The sequence below is a fragment of the Pristiophorus japonicus genome, chromosome 13, assembly GCF_044704955.1.
Source record: "Pristiophorus japonicus isolate sPriJap1 chromosome 13, sPriJap1.hap1, whole genome shotgun sequence".
Taxonomy (NCBI): domain Eukaryota; kingdom Metazoa; phylum Chordata; class Chondrichthyes; family Pristiophoridae; genus Pristiophorus; species Pristiophorus japonicus.
This window is the reverse complement of record NC_091989.1, coordinates 179286284-179306060: the sequence shown is the minus strand read 5'-3', so window position 1 is coordinate 179306060 and position 19777 is coordinate 179286284. Positions and strand designations below refer to the sequence as shown.

Sequence of the window (19777 nt, the reverse complement as noted above, 5' to 3'; positions counted from 1 at the left end):
CCACAGGTGTGTCTTCCTGTAACTTGTTCAACACTTGGGAACTGTAGCATAGTGGTCATGTTACTGGACGAGTAATCCAGAGGTCTGGGCAAATGATCCAGAGACGTGAGTATCAAATCCCACAATGGCAGCTGGGGAATTTAAATTCAGTTAATTAAATAAATCTGGAATAAAAAAGCTAGTATCAGTAATGGTGACCATGAAACTACTGGAATGTTGTAAAAACCCAACTGGTTCACTCATGTACTTTAGGGAAGGAAATCTGCCGTCCTTCCCGGTCTGGCCTATATGTGACTCCAGACTCACAGCAATGTGGTTGATTCTTAACTGCCCTCTGAAATGGCCAAGCAAACCACTCAATTGTACTAAACTGTGATAAAGAAGTATCACCACACGGACTGCAGCGGTTCAAGATGGCGACTCACCACCACCTTCCCATGGGCAACTGGGGTGGGTTGGGCAATAAATTCTGGCCTTGCCAGCGACACCCACATCCTGTGAATGGATATAAAAAGCACTGGCAACCGAGACCTTCAAGGTTTTAGCAGCTGGGAGAAAGTTGGTATTGCTCAACAATATGAGAGCTGTATTGTCGGCCTTTGATTGAGTAGGTTAAGAGCTTGGCCACCTGCAGCCAGTTTTAGCTTGTGGTGTATTTACACTACAAAAGCAAATACTGAGGGAGTGCTCCACTGTCGGAGGCGCCGCCTTTCAGATGAGACGTTAAACCGAAGACCCGCTTGCCCTCTCGAGTTGACGTAAAAGATTCCATGACATTATTTTAAAGAAGAGCACGGGAGTTCTCCCGGGTGCCCCAGCCAATATCGTTTCCTCAACCAAGATAAATAAAATAGATTTTCTGGACATTGTGTCATTGCTGTTTGTGGGATCTTGCCATGCACAAAGTGGCTGCCACGTTTCCTACATATTGGCTGAGAGATGAGGCTGCAAAGTGAATCAAATCCCTTCTTGGGTTATCACCGAGATGCAATTGAAGTTGCATCGGAATAATGTGGGAATTAATTATGGCATTTTGATTTCTACAGATCAGTGACAATGAGAACGGTTATGACCCAGACTTGTTTTGTATCCCAAAACACTACATAGAAGATCTCGAAAGAGTTTTTATTCCTCATGGCCTTATTATGGATCGGTAAGTAATGTTCCTTAATGCTTTGTGTTGGGCATCTTCCATTGTTCTCAGGCTAATGGCCTCTATTTCAATTTGATAGGGACTTTAAAGGAGATGTGTTATTCTGTTCACATCACAGTGTCTATTTGAATATGATCTGACTTTTTTTTGAAGGTGGCAAGAACATCGGAACAGGAGAAGGCCATTCAGCCCCTCGAGCCTGTTCCGCCATTCACTGAGATCACGGCTGATCTGGGACCTAACTCCACATACCCGCTTTTGGCCCATATCCCTTAATACCTTTGGTTAACAAAAAGCTATCAATCTCTGATTTAAAATTAACAATTGATCCAGCATCAAATGCTGTTTGAGGAAGAGAGTTCCAAACTTCTACCACCCTTTGTGTGTAGAAATGTTTCCTAATATCACTCCTGAAAGGTCTGGATCTAATTTTTAGACTCTGCTCCCGAGTCCGAGAATCCCCAACCAGTGGAAATAGGTTCCCTCTATTGACCTTATCTGTTCCCCTTAGTACCTTGAAAACTTCGATCAGATCACCACTTAACCTTCTAAATTCCAGGGAATACAGCCCTAATTTGTATAATCACTCCTTGTAGCTTAACCCTTGGAGTCCGGGTATCATTCCGGAAAACCTACGCTGCACTCCCTTCAAGACCAATATATCCTTCCTAAGATGTGGTGCCCAGAACTGCTCACTGTACTCCAGGTGTGGTCTAACCGGGGGTTTGTATAGCTGTACCATAAGTTCTACCCCCTTGTACTCTAGTCCTCCTGGATATAAAGGCCAACATTCCATTAGTCTTTTTGATTTATTTTCTGTATCTATTCATGACATTTTAATGATCTATGTACCTGGACTCCCAAGTCTCTTTGGACCGCCACTGTTTTTGGCTTTTTACGTTCTATCCTTTTTAGGTCTAAAGTGGATGACCTCACATTTGCCGACACTGAAATCCATTTGCCAGAGTTTTGCCCATTCATTTAATCTGCCGATAATCGCTTTGTAATTTTATGCTTTCATCTACACTTCCTATCTTTGGGCCCAAGTTTCCACATGATTTGCGCCTGATTTTTAGGAGCAACTGGTGGAGAACGGACTATCTTAGAAATCGCAATTCTCCACATTTTTTTTTCTGCAGTTCTAGTCAGGTAGAACAGTTCTACTTTGGAACAGAATTTTTTCTTCAAAAGGGGACGTGTCCGGCCACTGACGCCTGATTTGAAAGTTTCCACAGTGAAAACGTACTCCAAACTAACTAAGAATGGAGCAAGTGAAGATTTTTGTAGAACTGAAAAAACCTGTTCTACAGATTAAAAAATCAGGCGCAGGTTACAAATTAGGCGTCCGGAACGAGGTGGGGGGGGAAGGGAAGGGAAGTCATTAAATTCTATAGTAAATCCTTATTTATACTTCTACAAATATTATACAAATAAATCCAACCTGAATAAACATTTCTAAGCAAAGAAAAGATTAAATAAACCATCTTCCTACCTGTGTGAAAGTGCTTCAGCCATCGTTCGTTCCCGCGGGGGGGGAGCCGTTCCGTTCGTTCCCGCGGGGGGGGGGGGAGCTGTTCCGTTCGTTCCCGCGGGGGTGGAGGCGGGGGGAGCCGTTCCGTTCGTTCCCGCGGGGGGGGGGGGAGCCGTTCCGTTCGTTCCCGCGGGGGGGGGGGGAGCCGTTCCGTTCGTTCCCGCGGGGGGGGGGGAGCCGTTCCGTTCGTTCGTGAGGGGGGGGAGCCATTCCGTTCGTTCTCGCGGGGGGGGGGGGAGCCGTTCCGTTCGTTCGTGAGGGGGGGGAGCCATTCCGTTCGTTCTCGCGGGGGGGGGGAGCCGTTTCGTTCGTGAGGGGGGGGAGCCATTCCGTTCGTTCTCGCGGGGGGGGGGGGAGCCGTTCCGTTCGTTCGTGAGGGGGGGGAGCCGTTCCGTTCGTTCCCGCGGGGGGGGGGGAGCCATTCCGTTCGTTCTCGCGGGGGGGGGGAGCCATTCCGTTCGTTCGTGAGGGGGGGGAGCCGTTCCGTTCGTTCTCGCGGGGGGGGGGGAGCCGTTCCGTTCGTTCGTGAGGGGGGGGAGCCGTTCCGTTCGTTCCCGCGGGGGGGGGGGGAGCCATTCCGTTCGTTCTCGCGGGGGGGGGGAGCCATTCCGTTCGTTCGTGAGGGGGGGGAGCCGTTCCGTTCGTTCCCGCGGGGGGGAGCCATTCCGTTCGTTCCCGCGGGGGGGGGGGAGCCATTCCGTTCGTTCCCGACGGTGGGCGGGGGTGGGGAGGGAAACGGCTGCCTCAACTTTCTGAGGCTTCCTGCACCTTCTCTCTGCTGCAAGAAGCCTCAGTGCTGATGTGCTGATGGCAATGTGCTTTTATTGAAAAATGTTCAAAAATTAAACAGCTACAAAGAACTACAAAAATGGCCGAGTGCCAATGTTTCCTTCACACTGCGCGTGCGCGAACGCTCCAACGCGCACGCGCAGCGTTGCCGGCAGGAAAAAAACTAATTTAAATGGTACCCGCCCCCTCCCACTTACAAAATCGGCGCGAGTGTAGGCTCCGCCCCCCTGGGCGCCGCGCCAGGCAGACAAGGAGCTGCAGGGCGCTCGAGAATAGCGCGGTTTTTTTTAGGCGCCGTTTTCGGCGCGAAAAACGGGCGCCCAGCTCGGAGGGGTGCCCGTTTCTTATCGTGTGGAAACTTGGGCCCATTGTGTCATCAGCAAGTTTGTATATATGACTTTCTGTGCCATCATCATGTCATTAATACAAACTGTGAATAGTTGAGGCCTCAACACAGATCCCTGCAGTGCACCACTAGTCATATCCTGCCAATTAGAGTACCTGCCCATTATCCCTACTGGTTGTCTCCTGCCGCTCAGCCAATTTCCTAATCAGATCAATAATTTGCCCTCAGTTCTATGGCTGTCTACTTTAGTTGACAGTCTGTTGTGTGGGACTTTATCACCTGCCTTCTGGAAGTCCATATATATAACATCCATAAACATTCCCCTGTTCACTACTTTAGTCATCTCCTTAAAAATTCAATCAGGTTTGTGAGGCATGATATACCTTTCACAAGTCCATGCTGGCTCTCTCTGAACACCTCGAAAATTTTCAATTTTAATCAATCACCCTATCCTTATTTATAGACACTAGCAATTTCCCGACAACAGATATTAGGCTAACAGGTCTATAATTCCCCGGTTTCCCCCTCTCGCCATTCTTAAATAGCGGAGTGAAATGCACAATTTTCCAATTTAAAGGAACGGTTCCTGAATTGAAAGAACTTCAGAAGATTATAGTTAGGGCAACTGCAATATGCTCACCTACTACCTTTAAACCCTGGGATGGAAACTATCTGGCCCTGGGAATTTGTCACTCTTTAGTGCCATTATTTTCTTTATTACTGTTATTTTAATTACGTTAATTTTATTGAGTCCCTGTCACTGATTCAATATTAGTTTCCTTGGGATTTCCAGCATACCATCCTCTTCCACAAAAAAGCTAATGCCGGGGCACTTAGAGACCCAGCTAAGAGAGCCCTTTTCAGCCAGCGCCTCAGTCAATCTGGTGTGCCTTGATGACCCTGAAATGCTGAATGCCCACAGCGCTTGGTCTGCCCTCCAGGCCTCTATAACCAGGGCCTGTGAAGAGACACTTGGTCACTCAACCAGAAAACATCAGGACTGGTTTGATGAAAATGATCAGGAGATCGAAGAACTAATAGATCGCAAGCGCAAAGCATTTCTGAGCCTCAAGCAACAGCCCAACTCTGGAGCTGCAAAACAACATTACAGATGGCTCAAGGTTCAGGTCCAACAAGAAACTCGGGACCTAAAGAACAGGTGGTGGATGGAGAAAGCACAGGAGTTACAACAACTGGTCGACAGCCATGATATGCGAGGATTCTTCGCTGCAGTCAAAGCCACCTACGGGCCAAACTCCCATGGTCCCACCCCATTCTTGGCCAAGAACGGGGAAACACTCACCAAGGAAACTTAATATGTCCTTACTATACAGTACAAATGCACACGAGGCCCATATTAGAGAGAAGGTCACTCTGTGACCAGTAACCTTTATTAGCCAGCACTGAAGTGATGAAGGTGGGTGGAGTTTCCCCTTTTATACCTGAAAGTCCAGGTTACGAGTGTCTCCCACGAGTTCACCGCCTAGTGGTCAGTGTTCACACGGTGTACAACTTAAGTCAGTTTATACATGGATTACAATGACAGTTGAATACATGACATCACCTCCTTCCCCCCACACCCCCCCCCCCCCCAAAGTCTTATTGGGATCACAGGTTAAGTCTCTCTGATGGTTTACGCTCTCTCGTAGAGCGCCTGAGTTGGAGCTCCGGTTGTTGGGTGCTGGCCTGAGTGTCTGCTGTTTGCAGTGCCTCAGGCCTGTCCGGACTGCCCACTGGGCTCTCCTCCACTTGGTTCCGGTGTTTGGTCACCTTTGGTGGAGTGAACTCTACATCGTGTTCTTCCTCAGCTTCTTCTATGGGGTTGCTGAACCTCCTTTTTGTTTGATCCACGTGTTTGCGGCAGATTTGTCCATTGGTAAGTTTAACTACCAGAATCATATTCCCCTCTTTGGCAATCACAGTGCCTGTGAGCCATTTGGGCCCTGCAGTGTAGTTGAGGACAAAGACAGGGTCATTGACATCAATAATCGCGCCCTCGAATTCCCGTCATAGTAGTCACATTGTGACCGGCACTTGCTCTCAACAATTTCTTTCATGGTGGGGTTTATGAGGGATAACCTGGTTTTGAGCATCTTTTTCATTAGCAGCTCTGCAGGTGCAACCCCTGTGAGCGAGTGTGGTCGGGATCTATTGGCCAACAGGAGGCGTGATAAGCGGCTTTGTAGGGAATCCCCTTAGATTCTGAACACCCCCTATTTGATTATCCGCACTGCTCGTTTCGCCTGGCCGTTTGAGGCCGGCTTGATTGGTGCCGTTCTGACATGGTTGATACCATTTCCTGCCATGAAGTCCTGGAATTCAATGCTTGTAAAGCAAGGGCCATTGTCGCTGACCAAGACGTCCGGTAGACCATGGGCGAACATTGCCTGTAGACTTTCTACCGTGGCAGAGGATGTGCTTGAATTGAGAATGTCACACTTGATCCATTTGGAGTAGGCATCTACTACAACCAAAGACATTTTACCCATGAAAGGACCTGCGTAGTCCACATGGATGCGTGACCATGGCTTGGCGGGCCAGGACCAGAGGCTAAGGGGGGCTTCCCTGGGCGCATTGCCCAGCTGGGCACGCGTGTTGCACCTGCGAACACAAAGCTCCAGCTCTGCATCTATCCCTGGCCACCAAACGTGTGACCTGGCAATTGCCTTCATCATGACAATGCCTGGGTGCTCATTGTGGAGTTCTCGGATGAACGCCTCTCTGCCCATCTGGGGCATGACTACTCGGTTTCCCCACAGTAGGCAATCGGCCTGAATCAAGAGTTCATCCTTGCGCCTGTGAAATGGTTTAAATTCCTCAGGGTATGACCCGTACATGGCTGCCCAGTCCCCATTCAGGACACATTTCTTGACTGAAGACAGTAGCGGGTCTCTATTTGTCGAGACTTTGATCTGACGGGCTGTCACGGGTGAGCCTTCGCTTCCGAAAGCTTCAACAGCCATGACCATCTCAGCAGCATGCTTGATTGCCCCCTCAGTGGTGGCTAGTGGGAGCCTGCTGAGTGCATCGGCGCAGTTTTCAGTGCCCGGTCTGTGCCGAATAGTGTAGTCATAGGCGTCTAACGTGAGTGCCCACCTCTGTATGCGGGCCGACGCATTTGCATTTATGGCCTTGTTGTCGGCCAAAAGGGACGTTAAGGGTTTGTGATTTGTCTCCAGCTCAAATTTCCTGCCAAACAGGTACTGGTGCATTTTTTTTACTGCATCTACACATGCAAGCGCTTCCTTTTCTACCATCCCGTAGCCCCTTTCTGCCTGGGACAGACTCCTGGAGGCATAAGCTATCGGCTGTAACTGACCCTTGGCATTAACATGCTGCAACACACACCCAACCCCATAGGCCAACGCATCGCACGTTAACACAAGTTTCTTACATGGGTCATTTAATGTTAACAGTTTGTTGGAGCATAACAAATTGCGTGCTCTATCAAAAGCTCTTTCCTGGCTGTCCCCCTAGGCCCAATCGCGACCTTTGCGTAGGAGCACGTGTAGCGGCTCTATCAGCGTGCTCAATTTGGGAAGAAAGTTACCAAAATAGTTCAAGAGCCCCAGGAACGAACACAGCTCCGTCGTGTTACGGGGTCTGGGTGCTCTCTGGATCGCTTCCATTTTGGACGCAGTAGGTCTGATCCCGTCTGCTGCTACCCTCATCCCCAGGAATTCTACCTCTGGAGCTAGGAAGATGCACTTCACCTTTTTCAGTCGCAGACTTACCCGGTCCAGTCTGCGTAGCACCTCCTCCAGGTTGTGGAGGTGTTCTTCAGTATCGCAACTCGTGATGAGGATGTCGTCTTGAAAAACCACCGTCCTTGGAATCGACTTGAGACTTTCCATGTTTTGTTGAAAGATCGCGGTGGCCGAGCGAATCCCGAACGGACATTTGTTGTACTCAAACAACCCCTTGTATGTCGTGATGGTGGTCAGCTTCTTCGACTCACTCGCCAGCTCCTGGGTCATGTAAGCTGAGGTCGGGTCCAATTTTGAAAAAGGTTTGCCGCCGGATAGCGTTGCAAAGAGGTCCTCCGCTTTCAGTAGCGGGTACTGGTCTTGGAGTGACACCCGATTGATGGTGACCTTGTAATCGCCACATATCCTGACCGACCCATCCGCCTTGAGCACCGGCACAATCGGGCTCGCCCAGTCACTGAATTCGACTGGTGAGATGATGTTTTCCCTCAGAAGGCGGTCCAATTCACCTTCGATCTTTTCCCGCATCACGTACGGCACCGCTCTGGCCTTGTGGTGTACTGGCCTGGCGTCCGTGTTTATGTGAATCACTATCTTGGCCCCCATGAAAGTGCCGATGCCGGGTTGAAATAGTGAGTCAAATTTGTTCAGGACCTGTGAGCATGATACTCGCTCCACAGAGGAAATTGCATTGACATCGCCCCATTTCCAGTTCATGACAGCAAGCCAACTCCTCCCCAGTAGTGCGGGACCGTCCCCCGGGACAATCCAGAGTGGCAACCTGTTCTCTGAATCTTTGTGGGTCACGACTACCGTGGCGCTGCCTAGCACCGGAATGATCTCCTTTGTATATGTCCGTAGCTGTGCGTCAATTGGCAATAATTTTGGCCTCCTGGCCTTGGATGCCCAAAGCTTGTCGAACTGTTTGATACTCATCAGGGACTGGCTGGTCCCCGTGTCTAGCTCCATTGATACTGGGATGCCATTGAGGAGAACTTTCATCATTATCGGTGGCATCCTGGTGTATGAACTGTATATGTGCTGCACATGAACTCGCTGAACTTCAGCTTCCAGCGATTTTCCCCAGTGTTCATTTGGCCTCGGAGGGCATATATCGGGCCCGTCCTTGTACATCAACCTGGCTGCAGGCTTCCTGCACATACGCGCCAAGTGACTGCTGACGTTGCAATTTCTGCAGGTGTATTGCTGATATCTGCAAGCTCTGGCTGTGTGTTTGCCTCCACACCTCCAACATGAGCCGTTTTTGGAAACAAAAGATCCACTACCAGTCGATCGTCTCAGACTGTCTCTGTGACTGTCCTTAAGCGCACCATTCACAGGTTTTGGCCCCATTACTGGCCGCATTGTCCCTTGCAATGGCATGAATCGCCATTCAGCTAGCCATTGTCTCTGTTGAATTCCCCCTTTGGGTTTGACTATATGCTCGGGCATGTCCAATTGCCCTTGTCTGCCTGGAGAACTGTGTGCCGCATTAGCAATGTTGACTCCCTGTCCATTTGCTGCACTTAAACCAAGATTTTTGTCAAACATCATTCTGGTCTCTTCCTCCCCTGAGATAAATGTCTGGGCAATCAAAGCCACCATTTCCAGGGTCAAGTCTTTGGTCTCAGTCAGTTTCCTGAAAACCCCAGCGTACCCGATGCCCTCAATAAAAAATTCTCGCAGCATTTCTGCTCTGCATGCATCTGGGAACTTACATAGGCTCGCCAGTCGGCGGAGGTCTGCCACGAAGTCAGGAACACTTTGCCCTTCTCGCCGCCAGTGCGTGTAAAACCGGTGTCTCGCCATGTGCATGCTGCTTGCCGATTTAAACTGTTCCCCGATTAACTTACTGCTCTTCAAAAGTCTTGTCCTTACCAACGGATCCATTACAGACCCAATCCACGTCTGGACCGGGGTCAAACAGGGCTGCGTCATCGCTCCAACCCTCTTCTCAATCTTCCTCACCGCCATGCTCCACCTCACAATCAACAAGGTCCCCGCTGGAGTGGAACTAAACTACAGAACCAGTGGGAAGCTATTTAACCTACGCCACCTCCAGGTCAGGTCCACGATCACTCCAAACTCTGTCGTTGAGCTGCAGTATGTGGATGACGCCTGCGTCTGTGCACATTCAGAGGCTGAACTCCAGGATATAGTCAATGTATTCACTGAGGCATATGAAAGTATGGGCCTTACGCTTAGCATCCGTAAGACAAAGGTCCTCCACTAGCCTGTCACCGCCACACAGCACTGCCCTCCAAACATTAAGATCCACGGCGCGGCCCTGGACAACGTGGACCATTTCCCATATCTCGGGAGCCTCTTATCAACAAAGGCAGACATTGATGCAGAGATTCAGCATCGCCTCCAGTGCACCAGTGCAGCCTTCGGCCGTCTGAGGATAAGAGTTTTTGAAGACCAGGCCCTCAAATCTACCAGCAAACTCATGGTCTCCAAGACTATAGTAATACCCGCCCTCCTGTATGGATCTGAGGCATGGACGATGTATAGAAGGCACCTCAAGTCGCTGGAGATATATCACCAACGATGTCTCCATAAGATCCTGCAAATCCCCTGGGAGGACAGGCACACCAACATCACTGTCCTCGACCAGACTAACATCCCCTGTATTGAAGCACTGACCACACTCGATCAGCTTCACTGGGCAGGCCACATAGTACGCATGCCAGATACGAGACTCCCAAAGCAAATGCTTTATGCGGAGCTCCTTCGTGGTAAACAAGCCAAAGGAGGACAGCGGAAACATTATAAGGACATCCTCAAAGCCTCCCTGGTAAAGTGCGACATCACCACTGACACCTGGGAGATCCTGGCCGCAGACCTGCCAGAGGTGAAGAAAGTCCATCCGGGAGGACGTTGAGCTCTGAGTTTCAATGCAAAGAGCATGAAGAGGCCAAGCGCAGGCAGCGGAAGGAGTGCGCGGCAAACTGGCCCCACCGACCCCTTCCCTCGACAAATGTCTGTCCCACCTGTAACAGGGTCTGTGGCTCTCATATCGGACTGTTCAGCCATCAAAGAACTCACTTAGGGAGTAGAAGCAAGTCCTCCTCAATTCCAAGGGACTGCCTATGATGATAATGACTGTAAATATTGACACACAGTAATTATTCAACCTGTCCGGCTTTTCCTTATTATCATTGACAATATCACTGCTTTCAGTTTTAAAGGGGCCCACATTGTAAAAAATTCTTTGTGTTGATTTTGATATCCCTTGCAAGTTTCTTTTCATGCTCCCTGTTTGCAGCCCTTACTGTTTGTTTTGTGACCCTTTGCTGTTATTTATATCCTTCCCATTCGCTAGGATCTGTGCTATTTTTTGTATTTTTGTATGCTTTTTCTGTTAGTTTTATGCTGTCCCTTATCTCTTTAGCCAATCACGGCTGGGTTTTTTTGGCAAGTAAAGCACTTGTCCCTTGGGTGGTTCTGTATTCATTTTTGAACATCTCCCACTGATCTTCTGTCGTTTTACCCATTAACAGATTGGCCCAGTTTACTGTGGACAGTCTCAGTCCCATCCCGTTGAAGTCCGCCTTGCCTAAGTCTAGAATCATAGTAGCTGTTTCGCATTTCACCCTTTCAAATGCTACATTGAACTCAATCACGTTATGATCGCTATTGGATTAATTTCACGCAGTTAGGCTGTTAAGTAAATCTGGCTCATTACTCATTACTAATCTAATATGGCATGCCCCCTTGTTGCTTCTAGGATATATTGTTGTAGAAAACTATCCCAGACACACTCAAGACATTCACTACCTTTCTGACAGGTAATAGTCAAGCTAGAACAAGTTGAGCAGGTTGTTCAAAAAGCATATGGTATCCTTGCTTTATAAACCGAGGCATAGAACATGAAAACAAGGAAGTTATGCTAAACCTTTATAAAACATTAGTTAGGCCTCAACTGGAGTACTGTGTCCAATTCTGTGTACCACACATGAAGAAAAATGTCAAAGCCTTGGAGAGCAGGTCTACTACAACGGGACCAGGGATGAGTGACTTCAGTTCGTGGAGACTGGAGAAGTTGGGGCTGTTCTCCTTGGAGCAGAAAAGGGTAAGGGGAGATTTAATTGAAGGGGCTCGACAAGGTCGATGCAGAGAGGATATGTCCACTCGTAGGGAAAACTAAAACTAGGGGGCATGGTCTCATTATAAGGGGCCGCCCATTTAAAACTGAGATGAGAAGGAATTTCTTCTCTCCAAGGATTGTAAATCTGTGGAATTCTCTGCCCCATAGAGGTGTGGAGGCTGGGTCTTAGAATATATTTAAGGCGGAGATAGCCAGATTTTTGAGCGCTAAGGGAATAAAGGGTTATGGGGAGTGGACAGGGAAGTGGAGCTGAGTCCATGATCAGATCAGCCATGATCTTATTAAATGGTGGAGCAGGCTCGAGGGGCCAAATGGCCTACTCCTGCTCCTATTTCTTTTGTTCTTATGTAAAATCATGAAGGGTTTTGAAAGAGTGAATAAGGAGAATCTGTTGCCAGTGGCATAAGGGTCGGCAACCAGAGGACGCAGATTTAAGGTGATGGCCAAAGGAATCAGAGAAGAGGAGAATTGTGTTGACGCAGTGAGTTGTTATGATCCAGAAAGTACTGCCAGAAAAGTTGGTGGAAGCAGATTCAATAATAATTTTCCAAAGGAAAAATGTGCAGGGCTATAGGGAAAGAGCAGGGGAGTGGGACTAATTGGATAGCTCTTTCAAAGAGGCAGCACAGGCACAATGGGGCAAATGGCCTCCTTCTGCGCTGTATCATTCTGTGATTCTATGACTTGTATTTAGAATACATGAAGATGTGGCTGCCAATATATCATTGTTTAAAAGAAGGGTGTGTGGCAGTTTATTTATCTCGCTCTTTCTCCTCTGAGACTTGAGAGTTTTGTTTGTCGTTTTGCAATGTCACGTGTCGAGCTAGTTGTGCATTGGCAGCTCTTGCACTTGAACGTCGTTTAAACCTGCGAAGGGCAGGATTAGGAGCCTTCTCACCTACCGTGCCATGTACTAGATACCACTGAACTCTTGCAGTAAATGAGTTGAGAAGACCAACATTTAGCCTCTGTTTTAACTTGGACCAATAGGCTTAAAAGGTGAGAATCGCTGACCACCGAGGGAGGTACAGACCATAATTTTTTTTAATTAATTTGGGCATCGCTTGCAAGGTCAGCATTTATTGGCCATCGTTAATTGCCCTTGAGAAGGTGGTGGTGAGCCGCCTTATACAACTGAATGGCTTGCTAGCCATTTCAGAGGGCAGTTAAGAGTCAACCACATTGCCGTGGGTCTAGAGTAAGGGTGGAAGATTTCCTTTGTAAAAGGACATTAGTGAACCAGATGGGTTTTTACGATAATCCAGACAGTTGGAATAATGCTGGGACTCATTTTGTTTTCCATTTCTATAGACAATTTGGATGGTATCAGCCATGGCCCAGTTGGTAGGACGCTCGTCTCTGTGTCAGAAGTTTGTGGATTCAAAACCCACTCCAGAGCTTTGTAGCACATAATTTAGGCTGCCACTCCAGGGCAGTGCTGAGGGAGTGCTGCACTGTCAGAGGTGTTGTCTTTTAGATGTAACATTAAACCCGAGGCCTCATCTGCTCTCTCGGGTAGATGTAAAAGATCCCATGGCACTATTCGAAGAGCAGAGGCAGCCCGGTGTCCACGCATTGCATCTTGCTGTGCGCAAATTGGCTGTCACCTTTCCTACATCATAATGGTGACCTACAAGTATTTCATTGGCTATAAAGCACTTTGGGACATCCTGAGGTTGCTATATAAATGCAAGTCTTTCTTTTTAGGCACATGACAGGTGATAGCAAAGTCTGCAGGTGATTCAAAATCAGGGATCCTGAAAAATGAGAGCATGCAGGTAGAAGTGGGATTCTAAGTTTTGTTTATAGGGACACTGAATATAAAAATTGGGAAGCAAAGTTGAATTTGTGCAAGATGATGGTTAGGCCACAGTTGGAGTATTGTATGCAGTTCTGACCATCGGTAGGATATTTGAGCCACAGAAAGGGCAAAATGAAGATTCGATCGAATGGTATCAGGAATGAGAGGTTATCATTGTGAAGAAAAGCGTGAACAGAGCAGCAGGCGTGTGGGATTAGGACAATCGTGCATGTGAAGGATAAACAACAAAACTAGTTGTCGCGAATGATCGATTTCTGTCTTGTAAATTGAGGCTTTATCAACAACAACAACAACAACTTGCATATATACAGCACTTTTAACATAGAAACATCTCAAGGTGCTTCACAGGAGAATTACCAAACAAAACTTGACACAAGCCATATAAGGAGATATTAAGATAGGTGACCAAGGTAGGTTTTACGAAGCATCTTCAAGGAATAGAGAGAGACACACAGGGAGGTTTAGGTTGGGAATTCCAAGGAATTTAGGTTGCCTTCAGCTGCCTAATGGTGGAGCGATTAAAATAGGGGATGCGCAAGAGGCCAGAATTGGAGGAGTGCAGATAACACAGAGGGTTGTAGGGCTGGAGGAGGTTGCAGAGATGGGGAGGCCTTGGAGGGATTTGAAAACAAGGATGAGAATTTTAAAACTGAAGCCTTGCTGGACTGGGAGCCAATGTAGCACGGGTGATGGGTGAACAGGACTTGATGTGAGTTAGGATACAGGCAACAGAGTTATTAATGTGTTCAAGTTCACAGAGGATGGAAGGTGGGAGGGAATTGAGAAGAATAAAGGAGGATCTAATCATAGAATCATAGAAATTTGCAGCATGGAAGGAGACCATTTCAGTCCACGCCGGCCGACAAAGAGCTATCCATCCTAACCACACTTTCAGCTCTTGGTCCGTAGCCTTGTAGGTTATGGCACTTCAAGTGCACATCCAAGTATTTTTTTAAATGTAGTGAGATTTACTGCCTCTACCATCCTTTCAGGCAGTGAGTTCCAGACCCCTATCACCTTCTGGGTGAAGAAATCTCCCCTCAAATCCCCTCTAAACCTCCTACCAATTATTTTAAATCTACGCCCCCTGGTTGTTGACCTCTCTGCTAAGGGAAATAGGTCCGTCCTATCCACCCTATCTGGGCACCTCATAATTTTATACACCTAAATAAGGTCTCCCCTCAGCCTCCAAAGAAAACAACCCCAGCCTGTAGAAGTTAGACATATTGGGCTGGATTTTCAGTTCTGTTGATTCGGGGCGGTAATGGCGGTGGGGCGGTAAAGTTTGCGCCCGGGAACAGTTTGCGCCTCAGTCAGCAAAATTCATCAGCTGGGCCCTGAGTGTGGGGCGGAGCGCTAAGGGAGGCGTTGCAAACCTCTCTCGGGGCGCTAGGCCGACTGAGCGACTGAAAATCCCGAGCAAAACAGCCGGCCTCGGAGCGCTGTAAGAGAGGCCTGGGGAGGGTGGGGTGAACTGGAAAAAAAACCCACCCAAAACATTCCCAATACATAGCCCAGGCCACTGCAACATAAATCACAAAAAAAAATTAAATAAAAAAAACAATCTCACTTACCTGAGGTCGACATGAATAACCTCACTGCAGCAGTTACAGCTCTGACCGCCCGCATTCACAGGCGGTCCCAACACGGCAGCCAAAAATCAAGCCCGTGTCGCAACCAGGAGCGTGGCATACCGGCTCGCCTCTTCCGCACCCTGTTGAAACTGGCACCCAAAGTCCCGGCGGGGCACTCTTAAGCTGGCTGTCCGCCGCCATTGCTGCTCCTCCGGGGCGCTAACGGGGGCAGCAAAAGACCAAAAATCCAGCCCTAAAAGTGTAAGTGTTGAAACGTCTGTTGGTGAATTATTAATAAGTGGCCAAACTTGTAGTTACAGCTCGGAGTATGAAGGGGAAGTTAGAAGACATGTTTTCACATGAAAGGTTATTGGAGCAAAAAAAATGCTTTTTCCTCAAGTGGCAATTAAGTCAGTGACCAGAACATCAATTTAATGGGAATTGTGCAGGAATTTGAAAAGTGAGAATATAGAAGGAAGTGAGATTGGCAGAGATGATTTCAGTTGACAGTCTAGCGCAGGTACCGTGAGTTAAATGACTTCTTCTGTGCTGTAATATCCATGATGCGAGATAAATCAGTAGCAGCAAATTACCTTTATGGAGATGAGGTGAATGAATGCATCAATTTGATCCATCAAAAATGGTATAAGCTTTGCTGGGCTTAATGGCTTTTTCATCTTATGTTATGTACTTGCAATGCACAATCAAACCCTGCCAGTGAGTGATCAATCAGAGATTTACGTGACAGAACCTAGCAAGCAAAATTCAAACCATTTAATGAAACAGCAAATGCTGGAGTGACAGACACAGCAGGTCCACCAGTATTGGTGAAGGGAGATTTAATGCTTCAGATGGAAGTTCTGAGAAAAGATCCACACCCAAAACCTCAGCCTTTTCTGTGTATTTCCCGCATTTTGTGTTCCACTTGCGATTTCGAACATTTGCGATTTTGTTTTTCAGCAGTGCAGGCACCTGAATTTCAAAGCATAATTGTGGGTGTGCAAAACTTTCAGGGTATGCCTGCGATAATCGTGGGGTGGGGTGGGGTGGACCCAGCAGTGCAATTATAGATTTCCTTCCATTTTTGAGCTGTGTCTGGAGACAACACTTTATTGAGCTGGAATATCCTGGAGTGAAGTATTGGTGCACCAAGGGCTGCCACCTGTGGTTGTGGTGGTGGGAGTAAGAACATAACATAAGAATTAGGAGCAAGAGTCGGCCATTCGGCCCCTCGAGCCTGCTCCGCCATTCAATACGATCATGGCTGATCTTTGACCTCTGCTTCACCTTTCCACACAATCTTTGTGTCCTTTGGTTTCCTTAATCTAAAAATCTATCGATCTCTGTCTTGAATGTACTCAATGATTCAGCATCCACAGCCCTCTGGGGTAGAGAATTGCAAAGATTCACAACCCTCTGCACGAATAAATTCCTCCTCATTTCAATCCTAATTGACTGACCCCTTATTCTGAGACCGTGACCCCTGGTTCTGGATTCCCCAATCAGGAGAATTTGAGTTTCTCTGTCACTCCCTCCCCATAACAGACCTGATTTTAACTGTTGTAAACATAAAGTTAAAATAGTGAATTGGAAAAATTCCAGGTATAGCTCCACTCCATGTTGGCTCTGACTCTGCCCTTCCATCCTTGATTTTACCTGAATACTCATCATCATCATAGGCAGTCCCTCAGAGTCGAGGATGACTTGCTTCCACACTAGAACTGAGTTCTCCGGTGACTGCAGAGTCCCATGTGGGACCTACAGTCTCTGTCACAGGTGGGGCAGACAGTGGTTGAAGGAACAGGTGGGTGGGGAGCCTGAGTTGTTGTACGCTCCTTCCGCTGCCGATATTTGGCTTCAGTTTGCTCTCGGCGACGAGACTCGAGGTGCTCAGCGCCCTCCCAGATGCTTCTCCTCCACTTTGGGCGGTCTTGGGCCAGGGACTCCCAGGTGTTACATTTTTTCAAGGAGGCTTTGAGGGTGTCCTTGAAACGTTTCCTCTGCCCACCTGGGGCTCGCTTGCCATGTCGGAGCTCCGAGTTAGAGCGCTTGTTTTGGGAATCTCGTGTCAGGCATGCGGGTGATGTGGCCCGTCCAACGGAGCTGATTGAGCGTGGTCAGTGCTTCGATGCTGGGGATATTGGCCTGAGCGAGGACACTGACGTTGGTGCGCCTATCCTGCCAACGGATTTGCAGGATCTAGCGAAGGCAGTGTTGGTGGTACTTCTCCATTGTTTTGAGCTGCCTACTGTACATGGTCCATGTCTCTGAGCCATATAGGCGGGTATCACCACTGCTCTGTAGATCATGAGCTTGGTGTGGATTTGAGGTCCTGGTTTTCAAACAATCTCTTCCTCAGGCAACCGAAGGCTGCACTGGCTCACTGAAGACGGTGTTGGACCTCTTTGTCAATGTCTGCCCTTGTTGGCTCCTGAGGTATGGAAAATGGTCCACGTTGTCCAGGGCCGCGCCGTGGATTTTGCTGACTGGGGAGCAGTACTGTGTGGCGGGGACAGGTTGGTGGAGGACCTTTGTCTTACGGATGTTTAGTGTAAGTCCCACGCTCTCGTATGCCTCGGTGAAGATGTTTACGATGGCTTGGAGTTCGGCCTCTGAATGTACGTAGGCGTTGTCTGCATACGTAGTTCAATGACGGAGGACGGGACGACCTTGGATCTGGCCTGGAGGTGGCGGAGGTTGAACAGATTCCCGTTTGTCCTGTAATTTAGCTCCACTCCAGCGGGGAGCTTGCTGAGGGTGAGATGGAGCATTGCAGCAAGGAAGATCGAGAAAAGCGTTGGTGTGATGACACAGTCTTGCTTGACCGCGGTCCGGACGTGGAATGGGTCTGTGGTGGATCCGTCGGTCAGGATCACGGCTTCCATGTCATCGTGGAGCAGGCGGAGGAGGGTGACAAACTTTTGAGGGCAGCCGAATCTGAGGAGGACGCTCCATAGTCTATGTACGGGCAACTTTCTTTGAGGTCATAGGTGAACGCCGTCACTGCACCACTGACCGCAAATTCCAGGCCCTTATGTTCTTGATTGTTGATTTGGACTGCATGTGTGCATGCACGTGTGAGTGCTGCTTATTTTTAACAGGGGGGCTGAAGGTTATGTCCTATTCCATTCAATTTATTTTGGATAAATCACTGAGGAAGCTCGCTAACTCTGGGGCCTGGATTCGAATCCAGCCCAGAGCCATGGACAGAATGTCTCCCCGTCTCTGAGGGTCCTATCTAAATTGAGTTTCAGCAATCTTAGTGCAGCTCCTGGTGGGAATGGAACCTCAGCACTTAAACCTAGGAGGAAAATGGCTCTGGAGCCAAGGGGTGCTGCACCTGAGCTGGGAGCTGATGCTGGCAGCCTGAAGTGAGAAGATGTTCCATTTCTCAGCACTGACATCCCATTACCTGGAAGAGTACGAGCATTTTCAAAGAAGGAAAATAATTGTATTCCAGATGTGGGGCTGGATTTCAGATGGAGGATTTTTCGGGCAGTAATGGCGGCGGGACGGTGAAGCTTGCGCCGGGAAATGGTTTGCGACAGCAGCCACAAAATTCAGCAGCTGGGCCCTGAGTGTGGGGCGGAGCGCGAAGGGAGGCGTCACACCTCTTTTAAGGCGCGAGGCCGGATGAGCAACTGAAAATCCCGAGCTAAACCGCCGGCCTCCGAGCGCCCTAAGAGAGGCTTTCCTGCAACAACAGAAGATCGACACTGTTAATGAAAATAAATTCACATAGACTCTAGTAAAGTAAGAGAGACAACTTTATTGCTAACAGAGCTCTGGAAGAAGAGTAGAGACCCCGCGATCTGCGAACACCTTCTCCCCGAGGGCCTTGTGCCGCGGGGTTATAAGCAGTTTACAGGAGGCGGAAGACAGTCATTTAAATTCATTTACATACAACCACTCAATCCATATGGCAACGCAATTCATTTACATACAACTTTTTAGTCCTAGTGAAACCTGATAGCATGGCGCGAGTTTGGGGGCTCTTCCTCTGTATCTTCTTTTGTGGTTTGTTATTCTGTTACAAAGCTTTCTATGAAACAGTGGCCTGCACCTGGCCAGGAGTCACTTGTTGCTGCAGAGTTCATATCAGGGACAGCAGATAGGCTTCTTGGTACAAAGTTCATTTAGTGAAAAGGCAGGTAGTTGGCTTTACCCCATCATGCTTTGCTATGTCCGAAAATCCACTCCAACAGACACAAAACACAAAAACATTCCCAATACCTTGAACACCACCCCACATTAAGATAAATCACAAAAAAATAAAAATACCCAAAACAATCAAACTCGCCTGATTCACAATTCCTTCCCTCACCGCCGCCCGGGACAGCTCTGATTGTCCAGACGGACCCACTACGGAACGCTACAGGGTCAGTGTCCATCTAAAATCGAAGCGATGTCGAAGCTGGTGGCATCGCACACCGATCGACGCTCTCGGACGCTGCTGCTCAGCACACCCTGCAAAACCGGCAACTAATTTGCCGGAGGGGCGCTAGAAGCTGGCTACCCGCCTGGAAATCATTCCCGCCGCCATTACCGACCGTCTGGGGTGCGAACAGAGGCGGCAACATAGCAAACATCCACCCTGTCGAGCGTGGGAATGTTTGCCTCGAGTTATTTTTTTTAAATAACCCACAGACATGCAGGGTGTGCAGGTGAGCAGATGGTGGCAGGGTCATGTAATTAAAGCAATCGATGGGTGATGTCGGAGACTGAAAATTACAGCTTTGCCATG

At 48.4% G+C, this 19777-nt stretch overlaps 1 protein-coding gene across 1 annotated transcript in view; it reads left to right on the top strand.

Annotated features, from left to right (window-relative positions):
* Positions 1-19777, top strand: part of hprt1l (hypoxanthine phosphoribosyltransferase 1, like) — a 62865-nt gene that overhangs the window by 6702 nt on the left and 36386 nt on the right. The window contains exon 2 of the mRNA XM_070898287.1: positions 1047-1153. Coding sequence (XP_070754388.1) covers positions 1047-1153 — 107 coding nt within the window. The remainder of the gene's footprint in view (positions 1-1046; positions 1154-19777) is intronic.